Raw genomic sequence first — 14,391 nt, 5'->3', positions numbered from 1 at the left:
ACTCACATGAAGGGGGGGCGACCCGACGCAAGCGAAATGAGTCGGTTCGATTCGGGACAGCTCATTGATAGAGTTCGAGCCGTGTCCAAATGTATAAAGAGAAGTTGTGCTTGAGTGATTGCGGTATATGGTAATGTCCCAGACTCCTATTCTCCAGTCACGTGACTGAGGAGTGTGGAATATGACCTTCTCAGTCACGTGACCGACCTTCAACGAGCAAAAGTGGTCTTTTTTCCCCCTACAAGTAGAGTTGCAAATCCATTCAATGAGATCCAAATCAACCTTGAAGTAAATGAACTATTCTCCTATTATACAATGATAACGCTCTGCTTGCCCTCCCCCCCCCCCTCCTCCTCATTGTCAGGTTTTTCCTCATTTCATTTCTTTTTCATTTTGTTCGCATAAATACTTTTCCTCGCCAATCAATCTCAACAACAAGTCCTGCAATTGCTTTCTGCCTTTGGGACTTTGCCATAAGGTTACTATTCTCAGCAACAACCCACTCCGTGGTCTTGGTGCTCAACTGGGTCAATTCTCGCCCCCCCCCCCCCCCCCACTCCTTTTCCTCATTGTCAGGTTTTTCTTCATCTCATTTCTTTTTCATTTTGTTCGCATTAATACTTTTCCTCGCCAATCAATCTCAACAACAAGTCCTGCAATTGCTTTCTACCCTTGGGACTTTGCCAGATAAAGTGGTTACTATTCTCGGCAACAACCCACTCCGTGGTCTTGGTGCTCAACTGGGTCAATTCTCGCTGCCATTTGCCCCAGTTGAGCGACTTTTTAATCATAACGTCACTCGAAATAACCGCCAACGGTACGTCGCTTATATCCGACTCTCGAACTTCGTTATAGGACAAGATCCCCGAGACCAATTGCTCTTGACACCTTGCTCTGATATACTTTGAGCTGTAGTACATGTCCCTTCCAAAGATCCTACTCTTGCTGGAAAATTTCATGGGGTGTAGGAACCAGTGCAAATCTGGGATTATCCCCAAAGGCGATATAAACCCTTTTAGCCATAACTTCATCCCCGTCCAATTATCCATAACTTCCAACGAGTTTTTGAAAACTTTTGTTGGCTCATTCTTCTTGCCGCTGCCGCTAAATGGCCATTTCTTCAACAAGTCAACCGACCACGCGTCGACCAATAAAATAGACTGGACAATGCCCTTGTTCCTACTCGCGAATAACCGCGAATATAATCCTCCAATATCAAATCCAACCAATGTAAAGGGCCCTTCAATCTTTTCTGCTCTCAAAGCTTCGCCTAGATACTCACTTACAATACCAATTGAATCTGGCGGGGGCGCAGAATCAGACCAGGCATATCCTGGTCTGTCCCATATACAGTATCGTTCAACTCTCCCCAATTGGTACAACTCCTCGATCCATTCTTGAAATACCTCACTCGAAGTGATTTGGCCACTTTCAACCAAGATGATCGGTTGATCTGATTTCTTGTAAACGTCGCCAAAACAGGCCAAGTGCACTCTAAACTGGTTGTTATCAACTGGCACTAGTTTACCCCAGGGCTTTTCATGTGTATCAAAACAAGCGAGCCACAACGTTAAACTAACACACCAAATGACCCATAAAATAAACAGTTCAAACACAATCTTGACGAGTATAACGGATAGTTCTGCAACGCTTTTCCTCTTTTCGATTCTCCCCGTTAGTCTAATCTCTTGATAGTGCTTGCCTTCTTCGACCCAGTAGTCAATTAAGGAGCTGAGCAACGAGTTTAAACACACCCACAATAACAAACTGCCTCCCAAGACCCCCAACGAGTCTCTTGTACCAGGCACAATCAACACCAATAACAAGTCAAACAACAAAAACCCGGAAACGATGTAGCCACCAAGCCTTTCGTAATAAGAAGGCACAATGAAGAACAAATTATTAACGAGGCTGATAAAGAGCGCAATCAACGCAAGATCCAATTCCAAAAATGACTTGCCTCGGTTGTTGAAGCCCGGTATAGCGAAAAACTCGCTAAATAGCAAAACAACAAACAAGACCAAGTTGACAAAAACTAATCCCGTTTGAAACAATTTCAACGCCTTGATCCTGTCCAAGTTCAAAGGTGACACTTTGGGGTCGTCCGGGTCAAGCAAGGGTTGCGCTTCGAGTTCTCTACTAGAGGCAACTGCCAAATCCTCTCGTGGCACCTCACCCGAGGCAATTGACAAAGGCCTTACTTCATGAAGCCTGGCTGACGACGACGACGAGGCCACATCTTCGTGGCTTTGTCCATTATTTTCACTTGCGCCACCAGTTGCAGCTTTGCTTATATTGGGGGGATCTTCCTTCTTGTTATCGTTATCTGTCGACCTGTAATGAAACATTGGTTCAAAATTCTAACAGAAAGTACTCTTGACCCTTCTTTGAAAGCAGACGTTGCCCAAGTTGATATGAAGATGGCTGTAAAAAAAAGGTTTGGACTCCTTGCTTCTCCTCCTCCTCCTCCTCTTCCTCCTCCCTTGGTCAGGCATTTAAATGTGTACCAAAGAGTCCCTTGTGCGGCTTGCGCAGCAATCATGGGAAAAGACTAAAAGAGCATTAGGGGGTGGCAATTGAGCACCCCTTTAGCAGATGAGAGTTGCAATTGTATAAGAAGCCTGTGGATGTAAATGTGGATGTGGGCGGCACGTTTCTGCTCTGGACATGTTTTAGCCATAAGGTTGCGGCCTGTTTTAGCATCAGATGCATGTCTGAGACCCCATGACCTCGTACATATCCGATGCATATGTGGTACATTTTTCATCTTGCTTTGTAAGTTGAGTTGTTTGCTGTTATCGATAACTTTTCCAAAGCTGAGAGGGGTGTTTTTTTTTTTTCAAAAAACTCACAAACTCATACCTGGTGGAAGTTTCAACAGTGATGGCTTTTTCTCGCGTTGACTAGGTACTGTTCCTTTTGCCTGGTTTGTTCATTTCAAAGCAGTTGTTAAAGGAACAGTTGTTGACCGTTTGGCTCAATTTTTTTTTTATATATAGTTTGAAACTTTGTTGAAAATGAAACATGGAGGTGAAATAATCCGCGCACGATAAGAGAAAAGGAGAATTTGACATTGCCATAGACCAGCCCACGGACACACACACAAGACTCCGTCACACCACATTCAGTTTTCACCACAAGGCATGTCCATTACGATTCCAACAGAGACAGATATAGACGGCTCGACATTTTATCAGATAAATATCAAGTTGCCCTTGCGCTCGTACTCGATAAAGAAAAGATATTCCGATTTCGATAACCTTGTGTCAACCTTGTGCCACCAAATAGGTATCAATCATAAAGACTTCCCCTATGCTTTACCGCCCAAAAAATTGACTTGGTTGGTTAAGAGAAGTGTTATTGAAGAAAGAAAAAAAGGATTGGCTCGGTTTTTAAACAGCCTTATACTGGACAGCTCGTTGAGAAATGAACCGGAAGTGCTCAGTTTCTTGCAATTGCCCAAGAATTTCAAATTCCAGCAAAAGCCCGAGATTAGAGATGAAAACTGGCACGAGATGTATAGAAAAGTCAAAAACGAGTTGAATCAGGAGCTGAAAGTATTGGACGCAGAGGTGAATGTCAACACCGTGAGATTACGAGAACGAGTACGAAATGACTATGAGCCGCAAATTGATGACTTGCAGAAATCGGCTGAAGCAGGCCAGGACAACGATGAAAAAGTCAAGAAACTACAACTAGTTGTCCAGCTTCAAAACACGCTATATCAGCTACAAAGCCGACCAAGGCCTTCGCCGTGGCAAGACTCCAAGGGTGGTAACAGACGTGTTTTCGGGGGAGGAGGAGGTGGTGATGGGGGTAAACCCAAACAAGTGAAGGAGACAGAAGATACTCTACCTTTAACCAATCAGGAACTACTCCAACATCAATTACAAATCCACAAAAACCAAGACCAAGAACTAGAGCAACTACGCACTTTAATCGCACGACAACGGCAGATTGGTGAAACCATCAATGCCGAAGTTGAAGAACAAAACTATCTATTGGATAAATTCAATGAAGAAGTAGATGGAACTACAACAAAGCTCAAACAAGCAAGAAGACGAGCTCGCAAAATACTATGATGACAACACGTTATTGACATAGTGGATGTTATCCTGCATATCCCGCACCCGCCAAGCTTCACCGTTGGAATTCAAAGCTAGCCGTTTTTCAACATCGTCATTGTTTAAACTTCTTTCCTCCACCAAATTTAAGTCGTTAATCTGCTCCCCCTCGCTAAAAGTCCAGAACCCACCCACGTTCCTCAAGAACCGATTGATTCCAAATCTTCTGGGCGGGAACGCTCTGCCGCGATTCCGCAAGTTGAAAACACTGGGGTAATACTGATGGTAATAAGCAAAGCCCACAAAGGCCCCCAACATTGAACCAAATACCACATCTCTTAAATAGTGCCGGTTATCGCTGACTCTCGTGCCCGCTACAAAGGCCGCTATCAATGTAGGCGATATAGTCAAAAACACCTTGAATGAATTATTCCTCTGGTCAAAAGTCTGCAAATGGGCCGCGAAATTCAACGAGGTGATCACCATGCCGCAGAAAACGGTGCTCGCGTGCCCACTAGGAAACGCGCGGAACCCCTCCATAACCAAATTCCAATCCGGTTGTAGACATATCTCTACCGTAGATAGCTGGGTAATGTCCAACTCCTGGAAAATCGGCTGGCATCGATCCATCATGTCGGGCCGCGGTAGACCCGTTATGTTCTTGAGCAACACTACCGCCCACAACTGGGTCGCTAGCGCACCCAATAAGCAAAGATTGCCAGCGAAGAAATCCCAGAACCGGCGCCGCAACGAGGCACGAGTGAAGATGGCAAATGCCCCGAACTGCAAAAATGGGATTCCGCCTGCTATGATGGCGAGGAGCCACACGGGGACGGTGACGTTGGGGAAGTAGGTGTACCGGATGGAAATGTCATAGATCAGAAACTCTTGGTACCGCGGGGGGACTATTCGCCCCAAGGTGGCTGATAAAATCAACATTGTTAAATAGATGACGACGTCGACCGCGTATGAAATTGTTGTTAGCCCCGATAGTTGGATCGTCCTAAAGCTCAATGACCAATCGCGAAACATTTCATTTGGTGAAAATCTCTTCCTTCTGTGTGTGTGTAGGAGTTGAAGGAGTTTTCCTTTTTTATGGTATTTGGTGAGCTTTTGACTGCAAAAAAATTAAATTTAAAAGGCCCCAAACGAAGTTCTTTTTTTTTTTTGTTACTTTTGGTACCTACAAACTCTCAGAAAGACAGATAGTAGAAAGACAGAGCGGGTTACAATTGGCAAATGGGAAGAATACATCCTCCGGTTTGGTATCATTTTACTTTAAAATAGAAAAAGCATATTATACCTTCTTTGCTTGTTCTGGATTACCCCCCCTGGGGAGTGAAGTAAGCGGTTTTTTTTTTGGCTCAGTACGGCCCACTTCCGCTTGAGGGCTTGAGAACAAGCCTCATTTTGGGTTGCAAAAACCCAACGACTATTCTTCTTTTTTTTTTACAGTAAGCTATAGCAAAAGCCATTGCTAGTGGCTATTCAAGACAGATTTGAGGCTTCCAAACAGACGTTGATGCTCGTGGTGTGAGGTCCAGATTATGATTGAAAAGGTTTTGGATCGATGGCACACATGGTAGCACCCCATTCCCACATTCACCATTTTTGCTAGAAACCTCAAAATTTTTCGACCTCTGAAATTTGCCATCCTCATCAACATCTTGTCCTTGTTTCTTTCTCTCAAGTGACCCAGCCAAATACGTATGTTTTAACCACTAAGTACTATTTTTTTATTCTTTTCAAGATTATGAAAGTTTCCCTCACTAGAACATGATGATAACGTTTTCGCCTATAGTCGATAACACATGAGATTAAACCAAACAACATACACCAAGATCTACGCTGATTTTTTTTTTTTTTTTAGCGAGGGAAATTTTTACACATACAAATAAAAAAAAAAAGTCTAATGTCCATTAACAGCGGTCTTACTAACTTTGTCTGTTTTTCTAATAGTCTCACCCCAAAGCTGGATGCCTTGTCTGATCTCCAGCGAAGTTAAATAGCTAATACAAACTCTCACGCAATGCCGTCCCCAGCCTCTTTCATCGCCGTAAACTTCAAAATGCTGTCCACCAGCTAAAACCACCCCCTGGGCCGCCAACGCATCAATGACTTTTTGATTGTCCACATCCGGGGGCAACTCAATCCAAAGGAAGTAGCCACCATCGCCCCCATGGACCTTGGTCCCCGCTGGTAAATACTCCTTGATGGCCTGGTGGATCACCTCGGCTCTCTCTTTATATTTGGTGATGAAATCGTGAATTATGCGGTCCAAAGTACCAGTCTTGATCATGTCGGCCACCACCAAGCTTGCCAATTGCGCGGGCGTGCCTCCCGATTTATTAGCACCGGTAACGCCCAACTGGTGCACCAAGTGCGGCGTGGGCGACTCTTGCCAGCCGCATCTCAACCCGGGGGCAATGATCTTGGAAAAAGTTGCATTGGAAATCGAGTTGCCGTATTTGTTCAGCACAGTTTCTTGGTCCAACTGGTTGATCTTGGCAATCGGCGCGGCTGCAACGTTGGAATAATCCAAATACTCGTAAACGTCGTCGCTCATGATCAACAAATCGTACTGTCTAGCAAGCTCGAGCAATTTTAACCTTGTCTTGAGCGAGTATGTAACTCCACCGGGGTTGGAAAAAGTAGGCACTAGATACATCACAAACCGGTAGTACTTGCGCTCTCCCCTGGGGTCTGTCTTGATGATCCCCGTCTCGCTGTTGACTGCATCTAAACCTGCAGAGTATTTAAGCAACTGTTGTTCCAAATAGGCCAAGTCGATTTCGTATTCTTCTCCGGCAGTCTCATTGATGGCCGTCATGCAATCGCCGAGCCCCACGTCGACGAATGCATTATTTATCAAGAAATACGTGGGCGTGACGACAAATGCCCGCTGCGTAATACCGGGCGAAGTGACGGACGTGAGCAAGTTCGCCATCCCATACGAGGCACCGGCCGTCAAGTTGATCAAATCCGCACGAGTTGTATCTGTGTGGTATTTCTTGTTGACCCACGATGCAATCGTGGCACGCACGTCCAGATTGCCCGGGTCGGTGCCGTACGCCAAGGGATGCTGATTATTCACGTCCGAATCGTAGGATAAATAGTCGGTCTCGACTAGAACCTTGCGGTAGGAGTCTTGTATCTCCTGTGCTGGAAGCAACTCCCTTGTCGGGTGTCCCTTGAAGAAATTAATCGTCATTGGCAATACCTATATAAGATTTTGAATGCTAACCTTTTTTTTTAATTTCCTCAGAACTAAAGCTTTTGAGACTTGACTAGCACCTACCTTCCAACCTTGAGGATCGCCACTTACTCGGATGCAGCAGATTTATATATATATACACTAGCACGTAACTGTGGATCCCAAACTGCCATCGTCTGCTGCAAAAGGGAGTTTTATCGCCAAATTTTGCCCTGGGGAAAGATGCGCGGAATTTTTCTCCCTTTCCAGGCCGGAGCGGGAAGAAGAAGCCCCCGGTTTCCGCTTGTTGATTACGACTGAACAGCGGATAGTAGAACCCGATCCTCTCTCCCTGTATTACTGATAAAACCTCTTGTTAAGATACAGCCCTATACCATATCTCCTAACGTCTCTCGCGTCAAATCTTTGGGGTTTCAAAGGAGCGGATCTGGCGAGTGTGTTTGCTTACTATGGCTAATGTCCCACTGTCTCACGCTTCTTTCTCTCCAATGAAAGATCGCAGAGAAAGCAAAAAAAAAAAAAACCAACTCATATACACCTACAGACCAAGACCAAGCAAACCGAAACCAGAACCAGAACAAGACCAATTGGCTCACTACTTTTGGTCAGACAAAGCTAGACTCAATAACATCACAGATACGATGCCTACAGCAAGTGGATTCCTTGGAAGTTTAGCATTAGGCGCAGCCATGAGGGTGTTCCAAACGGCCCTCGGTGGATCGCCAGCGAAACTCACACAGAAAGTGACGGGTTACGGTGTCATGATGAGTTTGACGGCTAGTTTCTACTACTTCATTTACGACCCGCTGATGACGAGAAACCAGGAGTTGTTGCAGAGAAGATTGGTGCTGTTGCGCGAGCAACGAGAAAAGAAGGAGCGTTTGCTCAGTGTTGATGATCAAGAAGATCGCATCTTTACTGCGAGGGACAGAGGCAGATTCTTCAAATTGTTTGAAAAATACAGTCAACCCTACAAGTAAAGAAACACTTCCTTTTTATATATATATGGATCCGGGGAAAGAGGAAGTTCATGATTGGTCTTTTTTTTGTCTTTTTCTTTTTTTTTTTTTCATCATGAGTTGAGTTAAAATACATAAGAATTTACAGAGACATCGAGTGTGAGGAGGGCAAACCGTGCCCCCTTCCAACTTGTGAGTTATTAATCTTCTTGGGCTTTTGTAAAGACGTCATCTCCATCTTCTGGGGGCCCCGGCTCGCTTTCTGCGGCACTATCATACTCTTCAGCAACATCGCTGCCTTCTTCGGGACCCCCAGCTTCGAAATCGTCATCCTCTTCATCGTCGTCGTCATCAACGTCATCATCATCAATTATCGTAACAGGTTCACCACCTGCACCGCCACCATTACTCTTGACATCCACTTTCTCCTTATTAGCCTCATTAAACGAATCATCGGTAACGCCATGCGACGTTAAAAAGTCTCCAATCAATTGGAAATACGCCACGTCAATCATACTAAAATCAACCAGTTTTTCTTCGTCTCTTTCATTCAACACCACCAACTTGATATCAAAAGTATGCTTGGTGACATTCAAATAACTAGCCCTCACGACACTCGACATTGTGTAAAGCAATATCGGCTTTTTAAATGCAAAAATCATATAGGCCGGGTTGCAGTCATTGCGTTCTAAAAACACCAAATTGCCATCGCGGGCACCCTTGTGACATTCAACCATGATCATGCAGGGGAAAGTCGAGTTGGCCAAAGTCATGGCTATTGCCGTGTCCTCGTTGACGACATAGTTGCTTTTCAATACAGTATCGCATGGTAGATAGCTCACCAAGTTCATGCCACACAACTTGAATTGTCTCTTGAAATAGTCCAAGATTCGTGCCTGGATCGGATTAAGGACGACCTGGTTTTTATAACTAGCCAAATCAAACTGGCTCTCGATATCAGCCGCCAATTTGCCCGATTTGATCATTTGTTTCTTGATTGCGTCCAAGTTCAACTGGCATATAACGGGATCTTTCGATTGGTTGACGTCTTGATAGTACAGATCGTGCATCCAGAAACATAGCGAGGCTACGCACTTTTTTTGGGGATTGGTGGTGTTGCCCAACACAGGTAGTATGACACATAGCTTCACCGCGTGCTGGAGGTTGACAAACGAAACCTCGGGCGCGTTGTTCGCGGGGTTCACGATGGAAAGAATAGGTATCGCCTGGCCATTTTGCTCAATCAAGTGGAACGTCAAGTTCATTCGTTTCCTCAACGGCGACGAAAAGGAGATTTGCTGGATCTCAAATATTATCGAGTCGGGATGCACCGACGACGACGGCTCGAGCTCTTCTAGCCCTGAAACCGAAGCATCTTTCCCATTGGCACCATCATGGTCAGCACCACCACCACTGAGCTTCCTTCGTTTATTCTCCTCGTCCGTGAAATATGTAACTAGCTCTTGGAACACCTTCTTGCTCAAAGGGTCTCTTCTAATTGCATCTTGTACCTGAATTTCTAAAACATTAGGTAGTTGAGATAACCACTCCATACTTTACTATCAGCGCCGGTATATACTCTTACGCAGTCAGTTTCATGTTGAGCTTTCCAAAACCTCCCCAACTTATTGCTGTTCTTTTTTTTTTCCCCTTCCTTTGTTTTGTTTGTTTCCTGGCCGGAGGAAAAATAACAGCGCCCATTCCAACTGTCATCGTGGGTTCTGTACTGCAGCATACATATACATATATATATGTATATACGCGGAGGGATGTTACTCTAGTTGAATCCCGCGTCTGTCAATGCCTAGTCAAGATGAAGAGTTGACCAGGTTTGAAATCCTAGATTCCAACTTGCGCGGATTGCTACAGAGGGACACGGTTGCCAACATTATCAGGCGACACTTGAAGAAGGATGAATCGAAATTGCGCGAGTTTGACTTGATCCGAGCCGACGAGAACATGACGCTGGTCTCGGTAGACTCAAACAAGATGTTGGTGTTGACCATGTTGCTTGGCCAAGTGGTGTATGAGGCCTTGACCTGGGCGTTGAACATGGAGTTGGAGACGGATCTCCAGCTTTCAACTTGCCAGTTCGAGCCTCGAGGCGGCGGCCAGTGTCCCGAGGTGTTGATTCGGCGCGGCGCGCAAAGGCGGTCCCTCGAGTCCCTATTTGCCCAATTGAGCATTACTTGGAAAGACGGCATATTCGTGCCTCGCGAAGCTGGCGGTGACGGTGGCGGTGACGGTAATGACGAAGATACCGGCGAACTACCCCGGGACTCTGATTTGGAGCAAGATTGCGACGAATTTAGAGTTGATTTGGAAAACTGGTATTGCGATTGCATTCAGTACCAACTGAGTATCGATCTAAAGAGTCTCCTACTCGACAAGCTGACCGCGGATGTCCTCCAGTTTAACGAGCTGAATCACGATAATTTCATTTGGCAATTGCTTTACCAACTGCGATGCAACCAGTTGGTCCCCTCACCAATCTGCTGCCATTTGCTTGCGCTTTTGATCGTCTTGTATAACTACGACATCCTCGACGAAGAGTCTATCCTTGTAGCAAATAAAAGAACAACCTGATGACAACCAGGATGATTTCATTCAACCTCATGCCCATTGGAACCCTCCCCTTATCCAGGGCACACTTGGTAGCACCCCGTCTTCCAACAGGTTACCTTCAAATCAAATTTTTCTTCCCTTGAGTCTCTCAATCGCCAACCCACCCCAGCTAGACACCTCCATCAAGAGTGGAAAATTAACCAACGTTGACAAGTCCCTAGGGTATCCTCCAAAGTAGAATCATCCCTGGTATCTTTTTCCCCCAAATACAATCCATCCTCAACCAGGCAAGCTTTAACAAAAAAAACAGCAGCAACAGTAAGAATTTTTCTTTTCCCTTTTTTTTTAAGTAACCCAAGCTACTACATTTCGTTATTAATCAACGAACCAAAGTTCCCCGTGTAAATTCATGCTTCAAATAAGTTTTTAACAAAACATACAGTCCGATAACTTTCCAAAAACTTTTTTTTTTTTTCTAAATGTCCATTAAATCATCTTCAAGTTCTTCACATCCTAATACTCAAACTACGACAGCAACAGCTACTACTACTACTACAAATAGCTCCAATGGTAATGGTACTAGTGGGGTGCTGCGTTTTCGTGGGGACGCTGTAAGCTTTTCACCCCGCCATAGCTTTACTGCGTATTTACCGCAACAACTTCAACATTACGCAACGACTTATTCTAGTCAGCCGCAACATCAACATCACCAGCAACAACAGCACTTTGCCCATCAGCAACCGCATACTCCGGTTCAACTGCATTTTCAGCCACAGAGCCAACATCAACCTCCACTTTCACAACCCTTGCCACAACATCAACAGCAACAACCACAACAGCAGCAGCATCACCACCTCCCTCTTACTCCTCAGCAACAGCAATACTATATGCAATACGGGAGTTTCAATTATCCTGTCCCGGTAAGCCCATATGTTTTCATCCCATACCAGCCGGAACCTTATCTGCCGCATCAGTCTCAACAGCCTTATATGGTGCATCCAAATTTCCCTCCTCAACCGCATATTCACCAGCATGTTCAACCGCCCATGCCTCATCAGCAGTTTTCTCCCATTCAAAACCAGCATATACGTCCCGCAAAGCAACATTTTCAACATAACCAAACCCCACTGATGGCCCAGTCGGAGCCAGAGGCTGCGTCCCCTCAGAAGCCTCTGCTGTCACCTCAAGTTGTACAGCTGCTAGTGAATGGCAATAATAGTGCTAATAGTAATAACAATAATAATAATAATTCAAATCCTGAACCAGTTGCTGTTGCAGTTGCTCAAAATGGTTCATCAAAACTAGAAAAACCAAGTCTGCATGAAGAAACAAAACCAAGCGAAGAGAAAAATGACAGTTTAGAGTCGCGGAGCAGTCATGACGAAAGTGAGGAGGCTCCCGTATCCTCCAAAAGCACCCATACCAATACAGAACCAACAAGTCACAAACTTCCCGTGTACATAAACACCTCCGAAAGTGAGTTTCACAACGACTATCCCTTGACAAAACAAAGTCGCATTTTGAATCTGATATCCAGACTCAATGCGCTACAAGAAGATTCGATTCGGAAGCTAAGCAATTTTCTGATTGCTGAGGGTCAATCCAAAGTGGTGGACATGAACAATAATGGTAAAATAACTAGATACGGTGGTTGCGTCCCCAATAATAATAGTAATAATAATAAGAATAACAATCACAAGCTGACGCATCAAGCAAAACCAACTACACCACAAATCCAGTCTGTTACAAATTGGGCCTCATTCTTGCAATCGTCTGCGCCAGTGACACCTCATCAAACTCGAAGACCTTTAAAATCGAAACCATCTAGCTCGCAAATCACTTCAAAACCAGATATTTCACAAGAAGCACAAGCAAGAGTGCCAGCCCTGGCCGCGTCAACATCACCAACAACAACAACAACAACGACAACCACTGCAACAAATACAACTGCAACTGCAACTGCAACTGCAACTGCTGCCCCTGTTGCTGCTAGTGCTTCAAATGAAAGCAGAAAGCTTAACCTTGCAAACGAGTCAGCACAACCGCTCGGCATCTTGCTCCTTAAAATCATGTTTGACAAGAGCTATTCCATCTTTGAAGATTTTCCCACTTTTGATGTCAAACCAAAGGGATTGACCAATACAGGCAACATTTGCTTCATGAATTCAATTCTTCAAATCTTAATTTACTGCCCGCCATTCAACAAATTACTCAAATTGATTGAAACAAAATCAATCGGTGACCTTTCCGTTTCGTCGAAATCGTTACTCGACGCCACGATACGGTTATTTAATGAATTCAAACCTAATGAAAATTTTTCCAAAGCCCCAGTCTCGATTGAAGGGTTTTACGCTGCATTATCCAGGCACGGCAAGTTTTCACATTTGAGATGGGGTCAACAGGAGGACGCTGAGGAGTTTTTAGGCTACTACCTAGATGCGTTGAATGAGGAGTTTTTAGCAGCGTTAAAAAGGGTAAACACCTCGCAAGTGGATCTGTTGATCCAATCATACGACTATGACGATGCTCAAGAATACACTAGATTTAAATATAACGTTAAAACATGCATACGAAGGGTGAAGAACGAGGACGATGAAGAAGACGAATGGAACCAAGTGGGGTCCAAGAAGAATGTCACCAAGATTGAAGTTGAACCCACCCCGTTGAATATGATCTTTGGAGGCGAGTTCAAATCGGTGGTCACCACGCCAAAGGGTTCTTCCTCGCAAAAATCAATAACATTGGATCCATTCCAGCATTTCCAACTAGATATTTCCAACTCCGACTCGCTCGAAGATGCGTTTTTGCACTTGAATGAAGTCGAGAATATCTCGTACATGAACAACAACAACAACACAGAAGTACATGTCAAGAAACAAACATTCATCTCCAAATTGCCAGAAGTCTTGGTTATTCATTTGAAAAGATTCAGCTATTTCAAAGATCAAGAAAATGCCGTTGAAAAATTGAAGAAGAAGGTTACCTACAGCCACACGTTAACAATACCCCCCGCGATCTTGTCTTTGTCACCTGCTACTCCATGGAGCACAGCTCAAGCATCATCTGCACCATCAACATCAACATCAACATCAACGTCAACGTCAACGTCAACATCAACAACATCACCAGCATCGACAGCAACAGCAACACCAAAGATACCTACCGCCAGCTCGCAGACATATCAACTTGCCTCAGTAGTCTACCACCACGGAGCTAATGCGGACACGGGTCATTATACATGCGACATATACGACTCTGACGCAAAAGAATGGTGGAGAATCGATGACACCATTGTGAAGGAAGTTGCCGATGATGACGTGCTAAACTCCGATAATGATGATGTTAAAAATGCTTATATATTGGTTTACAATAAAGTGTGATGAAAAAAAAGAAAGAATGAGATTGTATAAATATGTATAGAAATAAGATTGAAATCTTGAGTCTTTATGAGCAAGTGGGCCATCCTCCGTCCCCCATTTTCTATTCTCCATATCTCTTATCTCATCTCTGATCTCTGATCTCGGTGGTGGGAGATGCCATGGGTGCGCGCAGGCTTTGGTTAATTTTTTTTTCTTTTTGTATGTTTGGG

At 44.5% G+C, this 14,391-nt stretch overlaps 8 protein-coding genes across 8 annotated transcripts; 4 read left to right on the top strand and 4 right to left on the bottom strand. All coding sequences in view use genetic code 12, as the record gives it.

Annotated features, from left to right (window-relative positions):
• Positions 1-614: 614 nt before the first annotated feature.
• LODBEIA_P43230 (uncharacterized protein) lies at positions 615-2,348 on the bottom strand (the record flags this gene model as incomplete). The annotated part of the gene is made up of 1 exon (XM_066974532.1): positions 615-2,348. One exon carries the CDS (start codon positions 2,346-2,348, stop codon positions 615-617), a length of 1,734 nt encoding a protein of 577 aa, XP_066831261.1.
• Positions 2,349-3,143: 795 nt separating this feature from the next.
• Positions 3,144-3,921, top strand: LODBEIA_P43220 (uncharacterized protein; the record flags this gene model as incomplete). Its single annotated transcript, XM_066974531.1, has 2 exons — positions 3,144-3,785; positions 3,910-3,921. The coding sequence occupies 2 exons, from the start codon at positions 3,144-3,146 to the stop codon at positions 3,919-3,921; spliced, it is 654 nt and encodes a 217-aa protein (XP_066831260.1).
• A 155-nt stretch (positions 3,922-4,076) lies between these two features.
• On the bottom strand, positions 4,077-5,096 carry LODBEIA_P43210 (uncharacterized protein; the record flags this gene model as incomplete). The annotated part of the gene is made up of 1 exon (XM_066974530.1): positions 4,077-5,096. One exon carries the CDS (start codon positions 5,094-5,096, stop codon positions 4,077-4,079), a length of 1,020 nt encoding a protein of 339 aa, XP_066831259.1.
• Positions 5,097-5,973: 877 nt separating this feature from the next.
• Positions 5,974-7,275, bottom strand: LODBEIA_P43200 (uncharacterized protein; the record flags this gene model as incomplete). The annotated part of the gene is made up of 1 exon (XM_066974529.1): positions 5,974-7,275. The coding sequence occupies one exon, from the start codon at positions 7,273-7,275 to the stop codon at positions 5,974-5,976; it is 1,302 nt and encodes a 433-aa protein (XP_066831258.1).
• Positions 7,276-7,766: 491 nt separating this feature from the next.
• Positions 7,767-8,258, top strand: LODBEIA_P43190 (uncharacterized protein; the record flags this gene model as incomplete). Its single annotated transcript, XM_066974527.1, has 1 exon — positions 7,767-8,258. One exon carries the CDS (start codon positions 7,767-7,769, stop codon positions 8,256-8,258), a length of 492 nt encoding a protein of 163 aa, XP_066831257.1.
• Positions 8,259-8,437: 179 nt separating this feature from the next.
• LODBEIA_P43180 (uncharacterized protein) lies at positions 8,438-9,790 on the bottom strand (the record flags this gene model as incomplete). The annotated part of the gene is made up of 1 exon (XM_066974526.1): positions 8,438-9,790. The coding sequence occupies one exon, from the start codon at positions 9,788-9,790 to the stop codon at positions 8,438-8,440; it is 1,353 nt and encodes a 450-aa protein (XP_066831256.1).
• A 247-nt stretch (positions 9,791-10,037) lies between these two features.
• Positions 10,038-10,823, top strand: LODBEIA_P43170 (uncharacterized protein; the record flags this gene model as incomplete). The annotated part of the gene is made up of 1 exon (XM_066974525.1): positions 10,038-10,823. The coding sequence occupies one exon, from the start codon at positions 10,038-10,040 to the stop codon at positions 10,821-10,823; it is 786 nt and encodes a 261-aa protein (XP_066831255.1).
• Positions 10,824-11,932: 1,109 nt separating this feature from the next.
• Positions 11,933-14,182, top strand: LODBEIA_P43160 (uncharacterized protein; the record flags this gene model as incomplete). Its single annotated transcript, XM_066974524.1, has 1 exon — positions 11,933-14,182. One exon carries the CDS (start codon positions 11,933-11,935, stop codon positions 14,180-14,182), a length of 2,250 nt encoding a protein of 749 aa, XP_066831254.1.
• Between the last annotated feature and the right edge of the window lie 209 nt (positions 14,183-14,391).

The sequence above is a fragment of the Lodderomyces beijingensis genome (assembly GCF_963989305.1).
Source record: "Lodderomyces beijingensis strain CBS 14171 genome assembly, chromosome: 5".
In the NCBI taxonomy this organism is placed as follows: domain Eukaryota; kingdom Fungi; phylum Ascomycota; class Pichiomycetes; order Serinales; family Debaryomycetaceae; genus Lodderomyces; species Lodderomyces beijingensis.
This window is presented reverse-complemented; position numbering and strand designations above follow the sequence as displayed.